This window comes from Podarcis raffonei, chromosome 8 (genome assembly GCF_027172205.1).
Source record: "Podarcis raffonei isolate rPodRaf1 chromosome 8, rPodRaf1.pri, whole genome shotgun sequence".
In the NCBI taxonomy this organism is placed as follows: Eukaryota; Metazoa; Chordata; class Lepidosauria; order Squamata; family Lacertidae; genus Podarcis; species Podarcis raffonei.
Window position 1 is genome coordinate 5,268,304 of NC_070609.1, and position 26,463 is coordinate 5,294,766.

At 45.8% G+C, this 26,463-nt stretch overlaps 2 protein-coding genes and 1 long non-coding RNA gene across 3 annotated transcripts in view; all 3 read right to left on the bottom strand.

The window, feature by feature from the left end:
* Window position 1: 1 nt before the first annotated feature.
* On the bottom strand, window positions 2-13,618 carry LOC128418245 (uncharacterized). The gene is made up of 3 exons (XR_008331680.1): window positions 13,443-13,618; window positions 1,610-2,132; window positions 2-24 (listed from the first exon to the last, which is right to left on the bottom strand). It is a non-coding gene; the product is annotated as an uncharacterized LOC128418245 (long non-coding RNA).
* On the bottom strand, window positions 5,555-13,327 carry LOC128418237 (zinc finger protein 260-like). The gene is made up of 6 exons (XM_053397740.1): window positions 12,910-13,327; window positions 10,923-11,409; window positions 10,647-10,728; window positions 9,786-9,868; window positions 9,221-9,347; window positions 5,555-8,299 (listed from the first exon to the last, which is right to left on the bottom strand). The coding sequence occupies exons 2-6, from the start codon at window positions 11,316-11,318 to the stop codon at window positions 6,795-6,797; spliced, it is 2,193 nt and encodes a 730-aa protein (XP_053253715.1). The 5' UTR covers window positions 11,319-11,409; window positions 12,910-13,327; the 3' UTR covers window positions 5,555-6,794.
* A 1,263-nt stretch (window positions 13,619-14,881) lies between the features above and the next one.
* LOC128418949 (zinc finger protein 197-like) overlaps window positions 14,882-26,463 on the bottom strand; it is a 47,634-nt gene continuing 36,052 nt past the window's right edge. The window contains 6 exon segments of the mRNA XM_053399155.1: window positions 14,882-14,904; window positions 20,739-22,823; window positions 24,201-24,327; window positions 24,781-24,863; window positions 25,116-25,197; window positions 25,390-25,862. Of these exon segments, the coding sequence (XP_053255130.1) occupies window positions 14,882-14,904; window positions 20,739-22,823; window positions 24,201-24,327; window positions 24,781-24,863; window positions 25,116-25,197; window positions 25,390-25,862 (2,873 nt within the window).

The window sequence follows — 26,463 nt, forward strand, 5'->3', positions numbered from 1 at the left end:
ACTAATGAGAGGTTTTAGCAAATCCTAAAAAGCAAATATATTTTTCTGATATACCGGTAAATCTAATACACAGTCAGGTAAATAGAAATATTCCCCGGGCAAGCGTGGATTAGTCTTGCTGGGAACCAGGGCTGGACTTACTTTAAAAAATAAAGGAAGGAAGGAAGGAAGGAAGGAAGGAAGGAAGGAGAAGGAAAAAGTCAAAATGGATGAGTGAGTCATCTGGACCCAGGGCAATAGTGGGGGTCCCTCCCACCCCCAAATGTCAGGGCACATTTCTTTCTTGATTCTGCCTCATGTTCCAGCACTTGCAATCTCCCACATTCTCAAGACTCCTGGGGTGGGTCCCTCTTTCTTTATTCTGAGGGCCAGATCTTTAACTGGCTACCCAGCTGAGGACCAGAGCTACACCTGGCCAAAGAACAGGTGGGTGGGACCAAATAACTTGTGTGTGGGGCCAAAGGACATTGTTAAAAAAAGAGAGAGATAGGATTTGCCTTCTTTCTGTGACTGTAATAATTTTATACTCTGCCTAATGTTGTGATTTACTGTTTTAATCCGCCACGGGAATTCTGGGTGAACATCAAGTAACTGATTATGATGATGGGGGGGGAGCTCGTCACAGGAGGAGGGGAGACCCCTAGTCCTCCTCACCAGCCAGAATCCTCCCTACCTCTTGGCCTCCCTCATCCCACTCTCCTGCCTCTGGGTCTAGATTGCTCTCTGCCACAGATTCCCCTCGCTCACTAAGCCCCGTTACCTCTTTAGCTTCAGACACCTCCTCCTTCCTCTGACCACTCATCATTGCCCCCAAACCCCTCCCCTGGCCCAGAGCCGCCTTCCCTTGCGGGTTCCCCAGCTGGTTCCCCTCACCATTCCTCTCTGCCCACCCAGTCCATGCAGCTCCCTCCTCGCTTCCTTTATTCTGTTATCACCAGGTTGGGCTCTGCTAACCTTTTGGGTGAAGGCAGTCCAGCCTCCTGTTCTCACTGAGGCCAACCTGGGGCCTCTTCTGGGAAGCCCACCAGCAGGGCTGGAGCCCAGGGATAACTCTCTCCCCCTGCACTTCCCAGCAGCTGGCATTCAGAAGCATGGCTGCCTCCAACTGTGGGGCCAGGAGCCACCACTAGCCCTCTGCTCCTCCCTGAATTGGCCTCATTCTCTTCTCAAGCCATCTGGCTTGGTGGCCATCCCTTCCTCCTGTGGATGGGAGTTCCATGGGTCTAAGTGTGCATTGTGACAAGGAAGGACTTTGTTTATCATAGAGGCCAAGGTTTTAATTCTACCTCCAAATGTGTCCATCTGGCTGCCACCTGGGTTAATGAACGTGACTGTTTCCTCAATCCCGTCAGGATTAATTTGCATGCCCTCTTCTTCCTGACTCAGTGACTCCCCCTCCCCAAAGGAGCGAGCCGCATCTTGATGCAAAGGAAGAAGAGAGTTGCAGACCTCCTGCTACTTGCAGCCTCCCAGGTTTTGCAGAGAGGAAGGGGGGCAGAACCACCTATCCCTGGCTTGGGGATCCCCCTGCAGGAGCTGAGCAGGCTCCCCATGGACCCGCCCCACTTCTCCCCAATGCACCCTAAGGCAGAAAAGAGAGGAAACTCACCAGGTCCCTGAAGGAAACATGAGGCAGCTCCTGCAGAGGAGACGAAAGCCACCTTCCCCCTCTTGCAGGGAGCGGGAGGGGCTTTTGTTCGGGAGGACCTCGTCCCTCCTTTATTTCCTGTCCTCTCTAGGAATGCGTCTCAGTGCCTTTTAACCCTTGCAAGGTGGACCAAACCAAGCTCACATTTTCTCTCCCTGAGAAGCTTAGGAGGAGCCACGCGGATTGCAGAAAGAAACCCGAATAAGGCAGGGGAGCTCAGTTGGTAGAACATGAGTGTCTCTGATCTCAGGGTCTTGGGTTCGAGCCGCAGGTTGGGCAAGAGATTCCTGCGCGGCCGAGGGTTGGGCTAGATGACTCTGGGGGTCCCTGAGAAGGATGACTCCCTGGCCCTCGTGGCTGGCCTTCTGCGCTGCTCCTTGGAACCCTTGCAAAGCGGAGCTTCCCAGGCCCCCTTCTCTCTCTTCTTGGGGGACCCTCCTGGCTGCCCTGCCCCCTGGGGACTCCCCCATCTCCCCAACACAACCTGAGCAGAAGAGAAAGAGACTCACCGGATCCCAGAAGGAGCTGAGACAACAGCCCTCCTCCTCCTTGCAGGAAGGGATGGGGGAGAACCTTCTCCCTTGAATTCCGGTCCTCTCTAGGAATCCAGCTCAGCTCCTTTTAACCCTTGGCGAGCCGGGCGACCCAGCTCCCCCCTCTCCCCCCCTGCAAAGCCGGCATGGCCTGCACCCGGAGGGGGGCCTTATTTGGGGGACCCTCTGGACTGGCGTCTGAGCTGCTCCCTCCCTCGGAAACAGGAGCAGGAGGAGCACGAAAGGTCCTGCAAGGACATCCTCCTGGCGGGCCTTTTCCTCGCCACCAGCCTGGCTCTCATTTTGATGCCAAGAGCACCTTGAAAGGACCGAGACCTTAAAACCGCACCAGCCTCTTCCCAACCCCATTTCCTTCGGCGTTACTCTCTTAGTTTTTCTTGCTAATATAGTGGTACCTCGGGTTACGAACTTAATTCGTTCTGGAGGTCCGTTCTTAACCTGAGGTACCACTTTAGCTAATGGAGTCTCCCGCTGCCACCCTGCGATTTCTGTTCTCATCCTGAGGTAAAGTTCTTAACCCGAGGTACTACTTCTACGTTAGTGGAGTCTGTAACCTGAGGTGTTTGTAACCTGAGGTACCACAGCAAGGCATTTTCCTTTTAATATTTCCTATTTTCCCAAATAAAGACAACCCTTCTTGTGATATGTGGAAGCTCTAGGTAAACTTACCTATAACTATTTGTATCACCTTGTAGAACTACAATCCGTTCCGGAAGACATTTGAAAACTCAAGCGCAAAGGAAAAAATGGAAAAACACGTAGCGGAAGCTGTTCAATGTCCGAGGCGCCTTCAAAAACAGAAGCAATTACTTCCAGGTTTTCGGCATTCGAAAACCGAAACATTCTGGTTCAAAGATGCTAAAAAACTGAGATTCCACTGTATATCAAATAAACTTCATTTGTCTAATATCCTTTAGATGTCACTACCTTTCTTCCCCCGCCTCACAATCAGCGACGGAAATGAGGATGGAAACTTTGTACGTGGGATGCAACATTTTATTGAAACAATGCAATGAGATTCTATTCCCTCTTAAATGCATTTCTGCCCTTAGCTCTTCCCTTCATCTCCTTTCTTCCATCTTTGAAGGGATACCCTGGAGGACCCTAAAGCAAAGAAACTTGTCCATCTCTTGCTCCCTTTGGCGTAAGATGAACCAAGAACTCTTCTTCCTCATGGATACGATTCTTTCCTCTTGGCATACGCCCATTGTGAGTGATCGGAGGACAGCAGAAAGGGAATCATTGACTTAAGCTTCTCACAGAAGAAAGGAAAGTATTAAGTATGTGAATTGCTCATGTGATCTTTTTTTAAAGGATATTTATTGAAATTTTCAAAAAATAAAGAAAAAACAAAAAAAAAACAGGAAAAAAACACACATATAATTTGCATTCCTTACTTTCAATAACATATTTCCCAGACTTCCCCACACCTCCCCTTCTTGTATTCCAGATCAATTTTTTTCGTTCAGCAAGTTCTTAACCCCAAATTTTACCTTATTATATTTACTTCATTTTAATTAACCAATTTTAACCTAAACCTCAGTCTTTATACGTCAGTACTTATTCTTAATATCTTTTTCTAAGATCGACCCCAATTCCCTTTCACGAGTTCCCCATTTTGATATAAGTAGCAAAACAAAATACAAAAAGAAAACAAAGTATAATTGTACACCCTTTGGATTCCCAAAGCCCCACTCCCCGCCTTTCCCGGTTTTGGGCTCCAACAAATGTCCATCAGTCTATCTGCTGTCAGCCTGGTGACCTCACATCCGAGGCTCTTAATTCTCTCTCAATTCCTCTCTGCCGGTTTTTTTGATAGTCCTTTATATTAAACACCAAATCTCGGAGAAGCTCTGTCCCAATAAGGTCCATATTTCTTCCAGCCAGACCTCCATATTTAAAAGTGTAGTCCAAATCTTGTTTCTTACTTCTTTTAAGTCCAAATGTCCCAGAAACTCCAGCTTCCACTTTAGTCAGGTTTGTAATCCATAAGTCTTCAGATCTCCACATGAGGAGATCTCTCCATTCCTCATTCTTCCATTCAAACCAGATTTTCATAATCTCATTCTTCTTTTCCTTTATATCCATCTTAGCAGGCCTCTGGCTCTCCTTAATCATCTGCGGCATTATAGCTCCTCCTTCCTTTCCCTCTAAATCGTCATATATCTCTTTCCCCACTTTCTCAAATTTCTCAGATTTCTTTTCTTGTTCAGCTGCAAAGATTTTTAGCTCAGTTACAAAAACTTTTTGTTCAGATACAAAGACTTGAGTCAAGTCCCTTCCAGTTTCAGCAAGTTTATTTACTGTTTCATTCAATATTGTAACATTTGTAGCCAAAACATTGCTTTGTTCTTGTAACTTTCCCAGGAGAAGAAAAGTCCTCTCCAGGTCAGTCAGTATTTTTCCATTTGCAGCCATTCTTGTAATGTCCCAGAGCCCCCTCTAGAGGAGTTCTGGTTACTTAGTATTCCTTCCAGTTCCAATCCAAAAGTCAAATTAACTTTTTCTCTTTGTTTTCAACAATTTATTACCTGAATGTAACAAATATAACCAGCAAAGGCAACAGAACAAAGCTCTCTTTTCCCCCAGCTTTGACAGCTAGTTTGACAGCTGTCAAAATCTTCTGTGTCTCTTCAACATGCTCTCTCACGGATCGCTCCAAGGTCCTGGGGGGGGGTGACGGTTCCACTCTCAAAATTAATTCTTATCCTCCAGCAAATTCACTTATACTGCCAAAATGTGAAATTAATTACTTTTATCCTCTCAAGAAGAAGGTGTTCTCTCAACCTTACTTATCTAGTCCTTGCTTTAAGATGTTTACAAGACGGGGAGACGGACTTCCTCTTTGCGCCTTCCCCGCTCGTGCCAAATCCAAAAAAGAAATTTAAAATCCAATTTCCGTATTACTCACGGGTTGTTACTTTTAGTCCAAATGTTCAAAGGAAGAAGTCAGCGCTCTCCGACCATGGCATGCGGCTTCGCTCCGTAGGGGAAGCAATTGACTCACAGCACCGCGCCGCTCCCTGGCCCCCGTTCCGAAGCCTTTAAAAAGGCTCCTTCGCGGGTCGGGGGGCGCAAATGGTGCCCGCCGAGTCACCAAGTCCACAGGCTTCAGCGCCTGTGGTTTCTGAGGGTCCCCGCGTCGCCGCGGCGGCAGGACCCATCCCCTACTGAGCAGATTCCCTCCGGAGCTCGGAGGGAATCCGCCATTAGTCGATCGCGCTAACCCGGAAGTCTCGTGAATTGCTCATGTGATCAGAATTTGCTTCTACATCACTGGTTCGTGACGCAGGGGAGGGAATACTTGAAACAAAAACTCAGAACCAATAGAATGAGAGCAATCTCAGCATCCTGCAGGGAGCTGGTTTATTCAAACTATTCCAATAGGACAGCCTGGCTAACCAGTTGTTCAGCAGAACGGCTAGTTCGAAAAGGCTGCCAGGAGGCATATTAGAAGAAAGGTTATATACAAAGCACACAAAGACTCATAAAATGCCACAACACTCTTCCACTTGCATCAAGAAAGGTTACAGGTCATGGGATGCGTGGCTTCATGCGGATATCGACTCCTCTGAAATTACCTTGCGGTGGGTGTCCCAGAGCGACCAGGTCATTTGGGTCGCATATGTCTCACTCTGACACCATGCCCATGGCAACCAGGACTTGCATGGGACTGTTGACATTTCAATCCCATATCTGACTTCCCTGGTACCAAAAGATGTGAAAACCTTTGGGGAGATATGTGAGTTCTCACACGGATGCTAGTTCAACTCCTTCCTCTTTCTCTAAACATCACCTGCCCTTCTAGGGTCAGATAAGGCTAGAAGAGGTAGGCAATATACACATCACAGCTTTACACAGTGCAGGAGGGTGGCATGGGGATTACAAAATGCAGGCATACAAAAATCATGCCTAATACATTCTATCAAAAAGGTTAAATGCAATAAGTACTAGGACACTTCGAACAAAATCAAAATCTATAATATCTAATATTCAATCAACTATCACAAATTTTACCCCATGTCCTTCCGAGGAAAGTTCAGCGTGGACAGCCATCTCATCAGTGTCACCAAATCACTCTTATCCCTCACCCCAGGCATGACGCGAAGAAAATGTTCAATGAATGAATAAATCTTTCTTTGCGTCAGCCCCTGGGCATACCAATAAAACAACAATACGATATACAAAGAATAAAAATTAAAAGTCCGTTATATTAAATGCACTGTAGGGTTTTGAGTCAATAGTCAAATACTGCCTCTTATTCTAATTGTCCCAGCTTTGCAACCCAATTCAAATTGCAACCTTTGACGTCTCCTGCTCATTTTGATCTGCCAAGAGAAAGGAAACTGTGAAGAAGGCATTAAACACCTTGGCCAAGAACTTGAAAGTCACAGTTCTTGGGTATGTTGTAGGAATTACTACGGGGCACCAGATGTGGCAAAGAACCCAACTGCAATTCTCACCTCATACAAACTAAGGGCTCCTAAAATTAAATCTGTATACAGCCACTACTATAATTTGCCATCAATGTGAGTTCTTTGATGGGAAGCGAGACGGGCCCTGTGACTGAAGCTCTTCCCACATTCTTGGCACTAAAATAGTTTTCTCTTGCTGTGAATTCTTTGATGGATCCTGAGTTTGGCCTCCACAATAAATCTATTTCCACATTCCAAGCACTGATAGGGTTTCTCCCCTGTATGAATTCTGTGATGGATTGTGAGATGGGAGCTCTGGGTGAATTTCTTTCCACATTCCAAGCACTGATATGGCTTCTCCCCTGTATGAATTCTTTGATGGACATTGAGCTGGCCTTGGTGACTGAAGCTCTTTCCACATTCCAAGCACTGATAGGGTGTCTCCCCTGTATGAATTCTGTGATGGATTGTGAGATTGGAGCTCTGGGTGAATTTCTTTCCACATTCCAAGCACTGATATGGCTTCTCCCCTGTATGAATTCTTTGATGGACATTGAGCTGGCCTTGGTGACTGAAGCTCTTTCCACATTCCAAGCACTGATAGGGTGTCTCCCCTGTATGAATTTTTTGATGGGCCATGAGTTGGCCTCTTCGAGAGAAGCTCTTGCCACATTCCAAGCACTGATATGGTTTTTCCCCTGTATGAATTCTCTGATGGGAATTTAAACTGCCCTTTTGACTGAAGCTCTTTCCACACTCTTGGCACTGATAGGGTTTCTCCCCTGTATGAATTCTCTGATGGACAGTTAGATTGCTTCTCTCCCGGAAGCTCTTGCCACATTCCAAACACTGATAGGGTTCTCCGCCTATATGAATTCTCTGATGGACAGTGAGCTGGCGTCTTCGAAAGAAGCTCTTGCCACACTCCAAGCAGTGATAAGGTTTTTCTCCTCTATGAATTATCTGATGGGAATTTAAACGGCCCTTTTGAGTGAAGCTCTTTCCACACTCTTGGCACTGATAAGGTTTCTCCCCTGTATGAATTATCTGATGGACAGTGAGCTTGTTTCTCTCCCTGAAGCTCTTTCCACATTCCAAGCAGTGATAGGGTTTCTCACCTGTATGAATTCTCTGATGGGAAGTGAGACTTATTTTCCAAGTGAAAGTCTTTCCACATTGCAAGCAGTGATATGGTTTCCCCCCGGAATGAAGTATGTGATGGAAAGTGAGCTGGGTGCTCTGACTGAAGCTCCTTCCACATTCAAAGCATCGATAAGGTTTCTCCCTCAAATGAATCCTCTGATGGGCAGTGAGCTGGCTTCTTCGAAAGAAGCTCTTGCCACACTCCAAGCAGTGATAAGGTTTCTCCCCTGTATGAATTCTCTGATGGGTATTTAAACTGCCCTTTTGACTAAAGCTCTTTCCACACTCTTGGCACTGATAGGGTTTCTCCCCTGTATGAATTCTCTGATGGACAGTGAGCTGGTTTTTCTCCCTGAAGCTCTTTCCACATTCCAAGCACTGGTAGGGTTTCTTCTCAAGGGGAGTTCTTTGATTTGAAGTGGAATGGGAGCTCTGACTGAAGCTCTCTCTGCACTCTGAATATGGATATGACTTCTCCACTCTGTGGCTTTTGTCGTGGTCTCCCTCGTTCTTCAGCTCCAATTCATCAACACCTGCAACTGAGAGAGAAACAGATTGGAGCCTCAGGAAGCAATGGAGCCCCCAATTATAAAGCAGTGCTAATTAATGTTTCTGATCCAAGAAGAAATGAGGGGAGTTAGATTTGAGGTCTTCCTCCAGGGTTCACTGCCTGAGATTCAAAAAGCCTAGTTATTTTCTTGGATGGATTTTGTTTGGCCCAATTATGGGATCTGTGCCATCTCCAATGTCACTTGTCTCTTAAGTCAACTAATGACAGAAAGAAGCAAGAACAGAAACAAAAAATCTGACAGAAGCTACTTGAACTTCCTGAATCCCTTAGAAGCCTACATGTAATAAGGCCTTGTGCATTTTAGAGGAGCCTGGGAAAAATACGGAGGGGTATCTTATCTCCCCCAGAGGCTCTTCAGCTGAGCTCCTTTCCCCCTGCTCAGCACCCTGCGCCTCTGGCGGCCCTGGCCCTATGAGGGGAAGGAGAGGGATCAGCCTTCCTTCTCCTCTGCATCTGGCCAGATGCTTCTCAGCCCGGCTGGAGTCATGGCTGCTTTCCTGAGGCCCTTCCTGTGCTGCTGCCCCTGGTGAAGGGGCCCTGATGGGAGGCTGTGGGGCTGCAGACAGGCCAGCCCTTCAACAGCAAAAGGGGAGCCATCTTGGAGGGGGATAGGCATGATGATGATGATGATGATAATGATAGTAATAATTTTATTGTTTATAACCCGCCCACCTGGCTGGGTTTCATGCTTTGAAAAGGCAGAACTGGAGGAAGAATATTCACAGGGAAAGCAGTCAATAGTCTTCCATCCAAGGTTTTCTGTGGGAGTGTTAGAATCCCAGGGGCTGTGGGTGCTGCTGTTGAGCCCCATCGAAAATTCAGAGGCTCCACCCATACAGATATGTCTCAAATTTCAAAGCAGATAGGATGATCCAAGAGGAAGCCTTACCGAGAGAGTCCAAGATCCCACGATTCTCCTCCATGACTTCCTTGTGCAGAGCTCTCTGCTCAGGATCCAGCAACGCCCACTCCTCGTCTGTGAAATGCACAGCTACATCTTCAAAGCACAATGGACCCTAAAAGAAAAAGGTTGTCCTCTTAGACAACATCAAGGTGAACAGTTACACTTTGCTCTGTTGTCTTCTGCCTCTTAACAGATGTTATGTGTTAATGGGATTTTTCTTCTTCACATTTCATTATGGACACATCCCCATTTGCCACATGGAAGGATCCCCTTCCTTCTTTCCCTGTGTGCTGTTCTTGCCGGGTGGGGAGGACCCGCCTGATGCCCTATAGACAACTTCAAGGTGCGCAGGGGGGGCAATGACAGGGGGATGAGAGGGGGAAAGCCCCATTGTGTGACTGATGGGGTGAATCCTGGCCACTGTATGGTGTGGTGTGTAAACTGCCTAGAAGCCTATTTTAGCATTCTTTCCTTGGCGGTTCCTCCCACCTTTCCTCTGTTTCAACCCATCCATGACATCCTCTCTCCCCACATGGCTCCTTCCTCCTACCTGCTCTGGTTCCACAGGGGCAGCTTCCCCTTCGCCACCAAGAAAAGATGGACAAACAGGTCTTGCTGGCATCCTTCGGTCTCCTACAAGAGAAAAAGGTAAGTGCATGCTTCACTCAGAAGTAAAACTACAGGTGGGCCTTCCAAAAAGTAAGAGTAGCCATGTAAATGTGGACGTTTGTACCCATTTCACATATTAGTTGTGCAAAAATACATCACCCTTTCTCTGGGCTCTTGCCTTCACATGTCTTCTCCAAAAAAGATGTAGAGAACTCACAAATTAGTTTCAAAAACAACATAAAGTGACAAAACTGTCAGCATCGCTCTTGAGCCAGTGCCACGAACTGGACTCATCCACTTCAGCCCCAACTGGGCTAGGCGAGCATGGTAGGACTTCCAGAGACCACCTTCTGCACAGGAACAGGTCAAAGTGCTGTGGACTCACAGCCTAGAGTTGTGAGCACTGGATTCACTTCCACAAGAAGACAGTCGTCGAACAGCAGAGTATAGCAGAGTATAAACGACTCGGAGAGCAGCTCTGTAGAATATCTTCTTTATTCTATCTACAACTATAATACACAACTATATACAGAGCTAAATGAGGTCTAAACAAAAAATGCTGAACTGCACTGAGTGTCTGCAGCTGCTCTTAGCAGCAACCTTATCTATACAGAGATCACAGTCTCTCTCTAACACTCAGTCTCTCTGTCTCTCTCTGATGTGAGGCTGGAGCGGAATAAGTAGAGAGAAGAAACCACCCCCTCCTCTCTGGAGAATCAGCAGAGAACATCAGCAGATTCTTGGATATGGGAGGGTTGAAATCTCCTCAAAAACGGGGGAGAAATAACTCCTTCCTCCTTACCCAGTGGCCTCTCTCTAGAGTCCAACGGAGTTCTCTCTACCTCAGAGGAATCCAAACCCATTTCTGGAAAATGATCCTTCCCCTGCAAGAGCAACAAGCAATCAAAAGAATTAGATTGGAACTCGAATGGCAAAGGACACACACACTTTAGGGGTATCAGATACCATTCCTCAGATGCTTTCCAAAAAAAGGATGGGCAAATTAGTAGACAATTGGGGGATACTCTCCCTCAAGTTCGGAACTCCTTGGAAGTATTCAGAGGAAAGTCTCTCTCACCTGCTGCTCTGTCTGACTCAGAAGGAAACCTTCAGCCAGGGCCACCGCCTGGGAACTGGTCTCCGCTCCACATTCCCTCACCCAGCTCTCCATCTCTGCTGGAAGGACAGCCAGGAACTGCTCCAAGATCACCGGGTCCAGCATCTCAGCTTTCGTGTGGGTTTCTGGTTTCAGCCACTGACGGCAAAGGTGGTAGAGTCGGTTGCAAACCTCTCGAGGTCCTTTGGCCTCCTGGTTGCAAAGCCGCCTGAGTTGCTGGCTCTGCACATTTGAGTGGAGTGTCCCCTCCTCACCCAGGATCCTTTGGACAGACTTTCCCCAGATTCCTCCATGGCTAAGAGTTTGGATGGAACGAAGCCTTCCTGCTTCAGGCCCAGCTGAGTCTTGCTCATCCATCTCTGTTCTCAGGACACCTCCAAGAAATCAAAAGAAGTCCCTACGTCTTCTGCCAAGTTCTGCCTGTCCTAATGAGTGGTTTTAGCAAATTCTATAAAGAAAATATATTTTTCTAATATACCGGTAAATCTGATACACAGTCAGGTGAATAGAAATGTTCCCTGGGCAATCATGGATGAATCTTGCTAGGAACCAAAGCTGGACTGCACCACAACTCAGACTGAGCTTTCCTTAAAAAGTAAAGGAAGGAAGGAAGAAGGAAGGAAGAATGGATGAGTGAGTCATCTGTACTAAGTGTAAATGGGACCCAGGGCAATAGTGGGGGTCCCTCCCACCCCCAAATGTCAGGGCACATTTCTTTCCTGCTTTTGCCTCATGTTCCAGCACTTGCAATCCCCCACATTCTCAAGACTCCTGGGGTGGGTCCCTCTTTCTTTATTCTGAGGGCCAGAACTTCACCTGGCCAAAGAACAGGTGGGTGGGACCAAATAACTTGTGGGGGGGGGGCAAAGGACAGTGTTAAAAAAAGAGAGATACAGGATTTGCCTTCTTTCTGTGGCTGTAATAATTTTATACTCTGCCTAATATTGTGATTTACTGTTTTAATCCGCCACGGGAATTTTGGGTGAACATCAAGTAATTGATTATGATGATGGGGGGGGGGAGCTTGTCACAGGAGGAGGGGAGACCCCTATTCCTCTTCACCAGCCAGAATCATCCCTACCTCTTGGCCTCCCTCATCCGAATCTCCTGCCTCTGGATCTAGATTGCTCTCTGCCACAGATTCCCCTCGCTCACTAAGCCCCGTTACCTCTTCAGATACCTCCTCCTCCCTCTGACGACTCATCATTGCCCCACCGCCCCTCCTCTGGCCCAGAGCCTCCTTCCCTTGCAGGTTCCCCAGCTGGTCCATGCAGCTCCCCCCTTGCATCCTTTATTCTGTTATCACCAGGTTGGGCTCTGCTTTCCTTTTGGGTGAAGCCAGTCCAGCCTCCTGCTCTCAGGTGCCAACCTGGGGCACCTTTTGGGAAGCCCACCAGCAGGCCTGGAGCCCAGGGATAACTCTCTCCCCCAACAGCTGGCATTCAGAAGCATGGCTGCCTCCAAGTGTGGGGGCCAGAAGCCATCGCTAGCCCTCTGCTCCTCCCTGAATTGGCCTCATCCTCTTCTAAAGTCGCCTGCCTTGGTGGCCATCCCTTCCTCCTGTGGATGAGAGTTCCTGGGTCTACCTGCACACTGCGACATAGAAGGACTTTATTTATTCCTACCTCCAAATGTGTCCGTCTAGCTGCCACCTGGGTTAATGAAAGTGACTGTTTCCTCAATCCCATCGGGGTTCCTTTGCATGCCCTCTTCTTCCTGACTCAGTGACTCCCCCTCCCCAAAGGAGCATGCGGCGTCTTGATGCAAAGGAAGAAGAGAGTTGCAGACCTCCTGCTACTTGCAGCCTCCCTGGTTTTGCAGAGAGGAAGGGGGGCAGAACCTCTTATCGCTGGCTTGGGGATCCCCCTGCAGGAGCTGAGCAGGCTCCCCATGGACCCGCCCCACTTCTCCCCAATGCACCCTAAGGCAGAAAAGAGAGGAAACTCACCAGGTCCCTGAAGGGAAACTGAGGCAGCTCCTGCAGAGGAGACGAAAGCCACCTTCCCCCTCTTGCAGGGAGGAAGCTGGGAAAGTGGGAGGGGCTTTTGCTTGGGAGGACCGCATCCCCACCTTATTTCCTGTCCTTTCTAGGAATGCATCTCAGTTCCTTTTAACCCTTGCAAGGTGGAGCAAACCAAGCTCACATTTTCCCTCTCTGAGGAGCCACGTGAATTGCAGAAAGAAACCCGAATAAGGCAGGGGAGCTCAGTTGGTAGAACATGAGTCTCTCTGATCTCAGGGTCTTGGGTTCGAGCCCCAGGTTGGGCAAGAGATTCCTGCGTGGTCGAGGGTTGGGCTAGATGACTTTGGGGGTCCCTAAGCAGGATGACTCCCTGGCCCTCGTGGCTGGTCTTCTGCGCTGCTCCTTGGAACCCTTGCAAAGCGGAGCCCCCCAGGCCCCCTTCTCTCTCTTCTTGGGGGACCGTCCTGGCTGCCCTGCCCCCTGGGGACTCCCCCGTCTCCCCATCTCCCCAAGACAACCTAAGCAGAAGAGGAAGGAGACTCACCGGATCCCAGAAGGCTCCACCGAGGCAGCACTTGCGGAGCAGAGAGACAACAGCTCTTGCAGGAAGGGATGGGAGAGAACCTTCTCCCTTTATTTCCTGTCTTCTCTAGGAATCCAGCTCAGCTCCTTTTAACCCTTGGCGCCCCGGGCGCCCCAGCTCCACCCTCTCTCCCTCTGCAAAGCCGGAGCCCCGGGCATGGCCTGCACCCGGAGGGGGGCCCTATTTGGGGGACCCTCTGGACTGGCCTCTGAGCTGCTCCCTCCCTCGGAAACAGGAGCAGGAGGAGCACGAAAGGTCCTGCAAGGACATCCTCCTGGCGGGCCTTTTCCTCGCCACCAGCCTGGCTCTCATTTTGATGCCACCAGCACCTTGAAAGGACCGAGACCTTAAAACCGCACCAGCCTCTTCCCAACCCCATTTCCTTCGGCGTTTCTCTCTTATTTTTTTCTTCCTATTACAGTGGCACCTCGGGTTAAGAACTTAATTCGTTCTGGAGGTCCATTCTTAACCTGAGGTACCACTTTAGCTAATGAGGCCTCCCGCTGCCGCCCTGCGATTTCTGTTCTCATCCTGAGGTAAAATTCTTAACCCAAGATACTATTTCCATGTTAGCGGAGGCTGTAACCTGAAGTGTTTGTAACCTGAGGTGTTTGTAACCCGAGGTACCAGTGTAAAGCATTTTCCTTTTAATATTTCCTATTTTCCCAAAAAAGGCCACCCTTCTTGTGATATGTGGAAGCTCAAGATAAACTGACATATTACTATTTGTATCACCATGTAGAACTACTATCCGTTCCGGAAGACATTCAAAAACCCAGGCACAAAGGAAAAAATGGAAAAATACGCAGCGGAAGATGTTCAACGTCCGAGGCGCGTTCGAAAACAGAAGGAATTATTTCCAGGTTTTCTGCATTCAAAAACCGAAACATTCAGGTTTAAAGATGCGAAAAAACTGAGGTTCCACCGTATATCAAATAAACGTTATTTGTCTAGTATCCTTTAGATGTCACTACCTTTCTTCCCCCGCCTCACAATCAGCGAAGGAAATGAGGATGGGAACTTTGTATCTGGGATGCAACATTTTATTGAAACAATGCAATGAGATTATATTACCTCTTTAACGCATTCCTGCCCTTAGCTCTTCCCTTCATCTTCTTCCTTCCATCTTTGAAGGCATTCCCTGGAGGACCCTAAAGCAAACAAACTTGTCCATCTCTTGCTCCCTTTGGCGTAAGATGAACCAAGAAGTCTGCTTCCTCATGGATACAATTCTTTCCTCTTGGCATACGCCCATTGTGAGTGATCGGAGGACAGCAGAAAGGGAATCCTTGACTTAAGCTTCTCACAGAAGAAAGGAAAGTATTAAGTATGTGAATTGCCCGTGTGATCAGAATTTGCTTCTATATCACAGGTTCATGATCCAGTGGAGGGAATACCTGAAACAAAAACTCAGAGCCAATAGAATGAGAGCAATCTCAGCATCCTGCAGGGACCTGGTTTATTCAAACTACTGCAATAGGACAGCCTTGCTAACCTGCTATTCAGCAGAACGGCTAGTTCGAAAAGGCTGCCTGGAGGCATATTAGAAGAAAGATGATATACACAGCACACAAAGACTCATAAAATGCCACGACACTCTTCCACTTGCATCAAGAAAGGTTACAGGTCATGGGATGTGTGGCTTCATGCGGATATCGACTCCTTTGAAATTACCTTGCTGTATCCCCGAGTGCCCAGGTAATTTGGGTCTCTTATGTCTCACTTTGACACCATGCCCATGACAACCAGGACTTCCATGGGACTGTTGACATTTCAATCCCATATCTGACTTCCCTGGTACCAAAAGATGTCAAAGACCTTTGAGGAGATATGCGAGTTCTCACACGGATGCTAGCTCAACTCCTCCCTCTTTCTCCAAACATCACCTGCCCTTCCAAGGTCAGATAAGGCTGGAAGAGGTAGGCAATGTACACATCACAGCTTTACACAGTGCAGGAGGGCGACATGGGGATTACAAAATGCAGGCATACAAAAATCATGCCTAATACATTCTATTGAAAAGGTTAAATGCAATAAGTACTAGGACACTTCGAACAGAATGAAAATCTATAATATCGAATATTCAATCAGCTATCACAAATTTTACCCCAAGTCCTTCCTAGGAAAGTTCAGCATGGACAGCCATCTCATCAGTGTCACCAAACCACTCTTATCCCTCACCCCGGGCATGACGCGACGAAAATGTTCAATGAATGAATAAATCTTTATTCGCGTCAGCCCCCAGGCATACCAATAGAGCAACAATACGATATGCAAAGAATAAAAATTAAAACTCCGAAATATAAAATACATTGTAGGGTTTTGAGTCAATAGTCAAATATTGGATCTTATTCTAATTGTCCCAGGTTTGCAACCCAATTCAAATTGCAACCTTTGCTGTCTCCTGCTCATCTTTATCTGCCAAGAGAAAGGAAACTCTAAAGATGGTATTAAACACCTTGGCCAAGAACTTGCAAATCACAGTTCTTGGGTACGTTGTAGGAATTACTATGGGGCACCAGATGTGGCAAAGAACCCAACTGCAATTCTCACCTCATACAAACTAAGGGCTCCTAAAATTAAATCTGTATACAGCCACTACTATAATTTGCCCCCAATGTGAGTTCTTTGTTGTTGTTTTTAAAAAAAGATATTTATTAAAATTTTCAATTTTTTATGCAAACAAAAAACAAAAAAATTAAAAAACATATAGTTCATAAAACTTAATTTTCAATAACATATTTCTCTGACCTCCTCATACCTCCCCTTCTTGTATTCCAATTCAAATTATTTGTTCAGCAAATCCTTATCTCAAAGCATTACAGCTTATAAAAACACCTTATTTTCTATCCAACATCTTAAGTTATTATAACCTTAAATTTTTACTTATAAAGAACCATTTTTTCATATTCCTTTATACCATTACAGCTAGTAACCACTCAATTTCAATCCAGCATCATTCAACATTCCTTAATTTTACAATATTTCTGTAAGTAGTCCTTAAATTTTTTCCAATCTTCTTCTGCCGACTCTTCTCCCTGGTCACGGATTCTGCCAGTCATTTCTGCCAATCCCATACAGTCAATCAGTTTCATCTGCCATTCTTCCAGAGTGGGTAAATCTTGTGTCTTCCAATACTTTGCGATGAGTATTCTTGCTGCTGTTGTGGCATACATAAAAAACGTTCTATCCTTCTTTGACGCCAATTGGCCGACCATGCCCAGGAGAAAGGCCTCTGGTTTCTTCAAGAAGGTATATTTAAATACCTTTTTCAACTCATTATATATCATTTCCCAGAAAGCCTTAATCCTAGGGCACGTCCACCAAAGGTGAAAGAATGTACCTTCGTTTTCTTTACATTTCCAACATTTATTATCGGGCAAATGATAGATTTTTGCGAGCTTGACTGGGGTCATGTACCACCTATACATCATTTTCATAATATTCTCTCTTAAGGCATTGCATGCCGTATCATTACAGATTTAACCGTCTCATCCTGAGTATTCCATTTCAACAGCAAATTATACATTTTTGACAAAAGTCTTAGTTTTAGGTTCTAACAATTCTGTTTCCAATTTAGATTTTTCCACCTGGAAGCCAACTTTCTTATCCAAATTGTAAGCCTCCATTATCTGATAATAATGAAGCCAATCTCGCACTTTATCTTTTAATTTCTCAAAACTCTGCAATTTCAATCTGTCCCCTTCTTGCTCCAAAATTTCCCAATATTTTGGCCATTTGGCCTCCATGTTAAGTTTTTTCTGAGCCTTAGCCTCTATTGGTGACAACCACCTTGGAGTTTTATTTTCCAATAGATCCTTATATCTAATCCAAACATTAAACAATGCTTTCCTGACAATATGATTTTTAAATGCTTTGTGTGCTTTAACCTTGTCGTACCACAGATATGCATGCCACCCCAAAACGTTGTTTAAACCTTCTAAATCCAAAATGTCTGTGTTCTCAAGAAGCAGCCAGTCTTTCAACCAGCAGAATGCTGCTGATTCATAATAGAGTTTAAAGTCTGGCAGGGCAAATCCACCCCTTTCCTTTACATCAGTTAATATCTTAAATTTTATTCTAGGCTTCTTGCCCTGCCAGACAAATTTAGAAATGTCTTTCTGCCACTTCTTGAAACAGTCCATCTTGTCCAAAATTTGCAATGTTTGAAACAAAAACAACATTCTAGGCAATACATTCATCTTTATAGCTGCAATTCGACCCAACAAGGAAAGCTTCAAATTTGACCAAATTTCTAAATCTTTTTTCACTTCAGCCCAACATTTTTCATAGTTATCTTTAAACAAATTCCCATTTTTGGCTGTCATATTATTCCCCAGGTATTTCACTTTCTTAACCACAGTCAATCCTGTTTCATTCTGGAACTTCTCTCTTTCAATCGGTGTTAAGTTTTTCTCAAGAACCTTAGTTTTTAACTTGTTCAATTTAAACCCTGCAACCTGACCAAATTCTTGAATTAATTCTAGAACTCTTTTAGTACTAGATTCTGGCTCCTGTAATGTCAAAACTAGGTCATCTGCAAATGCTCTCAATTTATACTGTTTAGCTCCGACCTGTATACCTTTAACCATCCGGTCCCTTCTGATCATATTCAGCAAGACCTCCAGGACCGATATAAAAAGCAAAGGGGAAATTGGGCATCCCTGTCGTGTCCCTTTTTCTATTTTAAATTGTTCCGTAACCACATTATTTACAATTAATTTAGCCTTTTGTTCAGAATATATTGCACCTATACCATTCTCAAAACCATGGCCTACCCCCATACCCTGTAGATTCTTTTTCATAAAACTCCAAGAAATATTGTCAAAGGCTTTCTCCGCATCCACAAATATCAAAACTGCTTTAGTGTTTATGTTCTAGCTTTTCCAAAATGTCAATTATATTCCTCAGGTTATCAGAAAGATGTCTTCCCGGAAGAAATCCCGCTTGGTCCTTATGAATCTCTTCAGTCAATACTTTTTTCAGTCTCTTAGCTAAAATATCAGCAAAGATTTTGTAATCCACATTTAATAAGGATATGGGACGGTAGTTCCTAAGTTGAGTCTTTTCAGTCTCTGTTTTTGGTATTAGTGTAATATAAGCCTCTTTCCACGATTCTGGTGCCCTTTTCCCTTCCAAAATTTCATTGCAGACTTCCTTCAATGGTTGTAATAGCCACTCTTTCAAAAATCTGTAGTAACTGGAAGTCAACCCATCCGGTCCTGGAGACTTGCCTACTTGCATATTTTGAATGGCACCTTCTATCTCCTGGTCAGATATTTTGCAATTCAACATTAGTTTACTTTCTTGTGAAATTTTTTGTAATCCATTTATCTTCAAAAATCGGTCAATGTCCATTTCGTTCTGTGGCCCTTGTGCATATAATTGTTTAAAGTACTTCTGGAAGCAATTTCTAATCTCAATTGGATTATGTATGTCTTTTCCTTCTACTTCTAAGTTTGTAATAGTGTTTAGTTTTTGTCTTTTTTTCAATTGCCAAGCCAATAATTTCCCACATTTGTTCGCAGATTCAAATGTCTTTTGTCTCATTTGTTTAATTTTCCATTCTATTTCCTGATTCATCAATTCCATATATTGTACTTGATATAGCTTTATTTCTTTCAATATCTCCTGTGACTTTGGCTTTACTCTCAGTTTTTTCTCTCCTTCTTTTATTTTTTCCAAAATTTTATCCTTTTTCTCATTTCGGCTTCTCTTCTTTATTGCATTCTGTTGAATCAGGAACCCTCTCATCACAGCTTTACTTGCATCCCAGATTACTCTTTTTTCCACATTAGTAGTCATATTTATTTCAAAATAATCTCTCAAAGTTTTTTGGGACTTTTGGATATTTCTTCATCTCTAAATAGAGTGTCATTCATCCTCCATCTAAAGGAACCGGGTGTTATTTGCTTCATCTCCATCTTTACAGCATTATGGTCTGAGCAAGTTTTTCAATGGACTGTGTATTAGAGTTCACTTTCTTTCCCAGTTCATTTATACTTGTGGTGTTCACATCAATTTTTACTGAGGCCTCAGCTACTTGTTTATTTGTCTCTGCAACCTGTTTATTTGTCTCTGCAACCTGTTTAGCTAAGTTTTCCAGAGATGCATTAATTTTACTAAGTGCCTGAGCCAGTAGGTCTTGTGATGACATAGCCTTTAGCTTTACTTGCGAAGCAGCAGCTCCCGCTGTGCCTGCTGCTCCTGATGTTGAAGCCCTGCTCTGCTGAGCAATGTCAGTTTTGTATTGTCTACCAGACCTGAGAATTTTTTCCTGTGTCGGATCTATCTTCCCTTTCTCATCTGCCATAGCACTTCCATACACAGTCCAAGGTCAGTCTCAAGCCTAGTAACTTTGTTTTGAAGAGGAATTTTCCAGGCTAAGTTGCTTGGTGGCTTAATACTTGCTACAACATAATCACCTCTAGGGGGACACACTTCCAACTTCAGTTGCAACTTTTAGAACAAATATAATCCTTATGAGTCCCCTTTATCCCTTAAAAAGCCACAGTTTCAGTTAAAAAGTTACTTTTTAGTCCAAATCCGTTCAGAAAGCAATTGTATCCTTTCACAGAGTATCAGTATTCTTTACCTTTGACACGTTGACAGCTGTCAAAAGCAGTCCGTTCCCAGGTTTTAGAGGCAGCAGATATAACTTTACTTCTCTCTATCCTTGCAGGTAAATAATGCTCAAAATTCTCCCCTCCACCCCTGCAAACAGGAGGGGGATGCTTTCTTTTGGTGATGGATTTGGAGTCTTTAAAAGACGTCTTTCAAAGTTACAGCTTTACAATCTCTTTGCTTTGCTCTATTTACAAGCCGGGAAAGGCAGACTTCCTGTTTATACCTTTCCCGTTTCGGTACCTAATTAGCTCAAATTTTCTTCGATTTTAATTTCTTGCTCCTACTCACGGGTAGTTGCTTTAAATCCCAATTGTCCAGAAAGGAATCAGCGCTCTCCGACTATGGCTTGCGGCTTCACTCCGCGAAGAGGGTAGGCGACTCTCAGCTGCGCACCTCTCACCCCCGTTCCGTTCGGAAGCCTTTAAAAAGGCTCCTTCGCAGTCAGGGGGGCACAAATGGAGCCCGCCGAGTCTCCATGCTCACAGGCTTCACCGCCTGTGATTTTTTCGGGTCTCCGCTTCGCCGCAGCGGCCAGACCCAGACCTCGCAGAGCCGGTTCCCTCCGGAGCTCAGAGGGAACCCGCCATTAGTCGCTGGCGCTGACCAGAAGTCCCAATGTGAGTTCTTTGATGGGAAGCGAGACGGGCCCTGTGACTGAAGCTCTTCCCACATTCTTGGCACTAAAATAGTTTTCTCTTGCTGTGAATTCTTTGATGGATCCTGAGTTTGGCCTTCTCAATGAATCTCTTTCCACATTCCAAGCACTGATAGGGTTTCTCCCCTGTATGAATTTTGTGATGGGTTGTGAGATGGGCACTCTGGGTGAATTTCTTTCCACATTCCAAGCACTGATAGGGCTTCTCCCCTGTATGAATTCTTTCATGGACACTGAGAAGGCCTCTTTGCATGAAGCTCTTTCCACATTCGAAACACTGATATGGCTTCTCCCCTGTATGACTTCTCTGATGGGAAGTGAAACTTCTTTTCCAAGTGAAACTCTTTCCACATTCCAAGCACTGGTAGGGTTTCTCCCCTGAATGAATCCTCTGATGGACACTGAAATAGCGTCTGTCAATGAAGCCCCTGCCACAATCTTGGCACTGATAGGGTTTTTCCCCTTTATGAATTCTCTCATGGGAAGTAAAATTGTTCTTTTTTCTGAAGCTCTTGCCACACTCTTGGCACTGATAGGGTTTTTCCACTGTATGACTTCTCTCATGGGAAGTTAAAGTGCGCTTTTTTCTGAAGCTTTTGCCACATTCCAAGCACTGATAGGGTTTCTCCCCTGTATGAATTCTGTGATGGATTGTGAGATGGGCGCTCTGGGTGAATTTTTTTCCACATTCCAAGCACTGATAGGGCTTCTCCCCTGTATGAATTCTTTGATGGACATTGAGCTGGCCTTGGTGACTGAAGCTCTTTCCACATTCCAGGCACTGATAGGGTGTCTCCCCTGTATGAATTCTGTGATGGATTGTGAGATGGGTGCTCTGGGTGAATTTTTTTCCACATTCCAAGCACTGATATGGCTTCTCCCCTGTATGAATTCTTTGATGGACATTGAGCTGGCCTTGGTGACTGAAGCTCTTTCCACATTCCAAGCACTGATAGGGAGTCTCTCCGGTATGAATTGTTTGATGGACAGTGAGCTGGCTTCTTCGAAAGAAGCTCTTGCCACACTCCAAGCAGTGATAAGGTTTCTCCCCTGTATGAATTCTCTGATGGGAATTTAAACTGCCCTTTTGAGTGAAGCTCTTTCCACACTCTTGGCACTGATAGGGTTTCTCCCCTGTATGAATTCTCTGATGGACAGTTAGATTGCTTCTCTCCCTGAAGCTCTTTCCACATTCCAAACACTGATAGGGTTCTCCCCCTATATGAATTCTCTGATGGACAGTGAGCTGGCTTCCTCGAAAGAAGCTCTTGCCACACTCCAAGCAGTGATAAGGTTTTTCTCCTCTATGAATTCTCTGATGGGAATTTAAACTGCCCTTTTGAGTGAAGCTCTTTCCACACTCTTGGCACTGATAGGGTTTCTCCCCTGTATGAATTATCTGATGGACAGTGAGCTTGTTTCTCTGTCTGAAGCTCTTTCCACATTCCAAGCAGTGATAGGGTTTCTCACCTGTATGAATTCTCTGATGGGAAGTGAGACTTATTTTCCAAGTGAAAGTCTTTCCACATTGCAAGCAGTGATATGGTTTCCCCCCGGAATGAAGTATGTGATGGGAAGTGAGCTGGGTGCTCTGACTGAAGCTCCTTCCACATTCAAAGCATCGATAAGGTTTCTCCCTTGAATGAATCCTCTGATGGACAGTGAGCTGCCGTCTGTCAATGAATCTCTTTCCACATTCCAAGCAGTGATAAGGTTTCTCCCCTGTATGAATTCTCTGATGGGTCATTAAACTGCCCTTTTGACTGAAGCTCTTTCCACACTCTTGGCACTGATAGGGTTTCTCCCCTGTATGAATTTTCTGATGGACAGTGAGCTTGTTTTTCTCCCTGAAGCTCTTTCCACATTCCAAGCACTGATAGGGTTTCTTCTCAAGGGGAGTTCTTTGATTTGAAGTGGAATGGGAGCTCTGACTGAAGCTCTCTCTGCACTCTGAATATGGATATGACTTCTCCACTCTGTGGCTTTTGTCGTGGTCTCCCTCGTTCTTCAGCTCCAATTCATCACCCCCTGCAACTGAGAGAGAAACAGATTGGAGCCTCAGGAAGCAATGGAGCCCCCAATTATGAAGCAGTGCTAATTAATGTTTCTGACCCAAGAAGAAATGAGGGGAATTAGATTTGAGGTCTTCCTCCAGGGTTCATTGCCTGAGATTCAAAAAGCCTGGTTATTTTCTTGGGTGGATTTTGTTTGGCCCAATTATGGGATCTGTGCCATCTCCAATGTCACTTGTCTCTTAAGTCAACTAATGACAGAAAGAAGCAAGAACAGAAACAAAAAATCTGACAGAAGCTACTTGAACTTCCTGAATCCCCTAGAAGCCTACATTTAAGAAGGCATTGTGCATTTTAGAGGAGCTTGGGAAAAATACGGAGGGGTATCTTTGTCGGGAATTCAAGCCCATATCAGGAGAAACTGGCAACAATCCCATGCACCCGGCTTGATTCCCTGTTGACCTCCCTGGCTGCATTCCCAGCAAGCGCAGGCAAGGTCTCGATAGGCGATTCTTCTCAAACGTGAGAAGAACACACCCCCTCTTTCCTGCCCCCTGGCAGGGGAAAGAGATAGACAGAAACGTATTTACATGTCTTTATTTCTGTCTTTGCAGCGTTACAAAAAACATGACTGCTCTCTTCAAACTCCAGCAGTGTAGTGACAAACACTTCCTGCACTTCCTGGACAGGAACAAACGGAAGAGCTCATATTACACTCTGAGCTAATTCCGGTGCTTCGCACTGTGAATTGACTGTCCCTCTGTTTCTCACGGGCAGTCCCAACATTCCCATTATGTTTACTTTTCAAGCTAGCACTTTGCAGCTGCATTGCTTCAATATCGTAACAATCTTAACTCCCCCAGAGGCTCTTCAGCTGAGCTCCTTTCCCCCTGCTCAGCATCCTGCGCCTCTGGCGGCCCTGGCCCTATGAGGGGAAGGAGAGGGATCAGCCTTCCTTCTCCTCTGCATTTGGCCAGATGGTTCTCAGCCCGGCTGGAGTCATGGCTGCTTTCCTGAGGCCCTTCCTGTGCTGCTGCCCCTGGTGAAGGGGCCCTGATGGGAGGCTGTGGGGCTGCAGACAGGCCAGCCCTTCAACAGCAAAAGGGGAGCCATCTTGGAGGGGGATAGGCATGATGATGATGATGATGATAGTAATAATTTTATTGTTTATAACCCGCCCATCTGGCTGGGTTTCATGCTTTGAAAAGGCAGAACCGGAGGAAGAATATTCACAGGGAAAGCAATCAATAGTCTTCCATCCAAGGTTTTCTGTGGGAGTGTTAGAATCCCAGGGGCTGTGGGTGCTGCTGTTGAGCCCCATCGAAAAATCAGAGGTTCCTCCCATAGAGATATATCTTGAATTTCAAAGCAGATAGGATGATCCAAGAGGAAGCCTTACCGAGAGAGTCCAAGATCCCACGATTCTCCTCCATGACTTCCTTGTGCAGAGCTCTCTGCTCAGGATCCAGCAACGCCCACTCCTCGTCTGTGAAATGCACAGCTACATCGTCAAAGCACAATGGACCCTGAAAGAAAAAGAAAAAGGTTGTCCTCTTAGACAACATCAAGGTGAACAGTTACACTTTGCTCTGTTGTCTTCTGCCTCTTAACTGATGTTATGTTTTAATGGGATTCTTCTTATGCACATTTCATGATGGACACATCCCCATTTGCCACATGGAAAGATCCCCTTCCTTCTTTCCCTGTGTGCTGTTCTTGCCGGGTGGGGAGGACCCTCCTGATGCCCTATAGACAACGTCAAGGTGTGCAGGGGGGGCAATGACCGGGGGATGGGAGGGGGAAAGCCCCATTGTGCGACTGATGGGGTGAATCCTGGCCACTGTTTGGTGTGGTGTGTAAACTGCTTAGAAGCCTATTTTAGCATTCAACCCTTCTTTCCTTGGCGGTTCCTCCCGCCTTTCCTCTGTGTCCAACCCGTCCATGACATCCTCTTTCCCCACATGGCTCCTTCCTCCTACCTGCTCTGCTTCCACAGGGGCAGCTTCCCCTTCACCACCAAGAATAGATGGAGAAACAGGTCTTGCTGGCATCGTTCGGTCTCCTATGAGAGAAAAAGGTAAGTGCATGCTTCACTCAGAAGGAAAACTATAGGTGGGCCTTCAAAAAAGTAAGAGTAGCCACGTAAATGTGGACATTTGTACCCATTTCACATATTGTGCAAAAATACATTACCCTTTCTCTGGGCTCTTGGCTTCACGTGTCTTCCCCAAAAAAGATGAGAATAATTCACGGATAAGTTTCGAAAACAACATTATGTGACAAAACGGGGGAGAAAAAACTCTTTCCTCCTTACCCAGCAGCCTTACTCTGGAGTCCAATGGAGTTCTCTCTACTTCAGAGGAATCCAGACCCATTTCTGGAAACTGATCCTTCCCCTGCAAGAGCAACAAGTATTCAAAAGAATTAATTAGAACTGGAATGGCAAAGGACATACACACTTTAGGGGTATCAGATATCATTCCTCGGATGCTTTCCAAAAAAGGATGGGCAAATTAGTAGAGCATTGGGGGATACTCTCCCTCAAGTTTGGAGCCCCTTGGGAGTATCCAGAGGAAAGTCTCTCTCACCTGCTGCTCTGCCTGCTTTCTCTCCTCTGCCTGACTCAGGAGGAAACCTTCAGCCAGGGCCACCGCCTGGGAACTGGTCTCCGCTCCGCATTCCCTCACCCAGCTCTCCATCTCTGCTGGAAGGACAGCCAGGAACTGCTCCAAGATCACCAGGTCCAGCATCTCAGCTTTCGTGTGGGTTTCTGGTTTCAGCCACTGGCGGCAAAGGTGGTAGAGTCGGTTGCAAACCTCTCGGGGTCCTTTGGCCTCCTGGTTGCAAAGCCGCCTGAGTTGCTGGCTCTGCACATCTGAGCGGAGGGTGTCCTCCTCACCCAGGATCCTTTGGACAGACTTTCCCCAGATTCCTCCATGGCTAAGAGTTTGGATGGAATGGCCTCTTCCTGCTTCAGGCCCAGCTGAGTCTTGCTCATCCATCTCTGTTCTCAGGACACCTCCAAGAAATCGAAAGAAGTCCCTACGTCTTCTGCCAAATTATGTATGAACTAATGAGAGGTTTTAGCAAATCCTAAAAAGCAAATATATTTTTCTGATATACCGGTAAATCTAATACACAGTCAGGTAAATAGAAATATTCCCCGGGCAAGCGTGGATTAGTCTTGCTAGGAACCAGGGCTGGACTGCACCACAACTCAGACTGAGCTTACTTTAAAAAATAAAGGAAGGAAGGAAGGAAGGAAGGAGAAGGAAGAAGTCAAAATGGATGAGTGAGTCATCTGGACCCAAGGCAATAGTGGGGGTCCCTCCCACCCCCAAATGTCAGGGCACATTTATTTCTTGATTCTGCCTCATGTTGCAGCACTTGCAATCTCCCACATTCTCAAGACTCCTGGGGTGGGTCCCTCTTTCTTTATTCTGAGGACCAGAGCTTCACCTGGCCAAAGAGCAGGTAGGTGGGACCATATAACTTGTGTGTGGGGCCAAAGGACATTGTTTAAAAAAGAGAGATACAGGATTTGCCTTTTTTCTGTGATGATATTAATTTTATACTCTCCTTAATATTGTAACATACTCTTTTAATCAGCCTTGGGAATTCTGGGTGGACATCAAATAATTGTTTATGATGATGGGGGGGGG

Excerpts from the sequence above, each read along its gene's own strand:
- LOC128418237 (XM_053397740.1), bottom strand. The coding sequence starts at position 11,318 with ATGGATGAGCAAGACTCAGCTGGGCCTGAAGCAGGAAGGCTTCGTTCC. Across the intron at positions 10,729-10,922 it reads TGAGTCAGACAGAGCAGCAG|GGGAAGGATCATTTTCCAGA; the intron begins GTGAGAGAGACT and ends TTGCTCTTGCAG. Across the intron at positions 9,869-10,646 it reads CTCTAGAGAGAGGCCACTGG|GAGACCGAAGGATGCCAGCA; the intron begins GTAAGGAGGAAG and ends TTTCTCTTGTAG.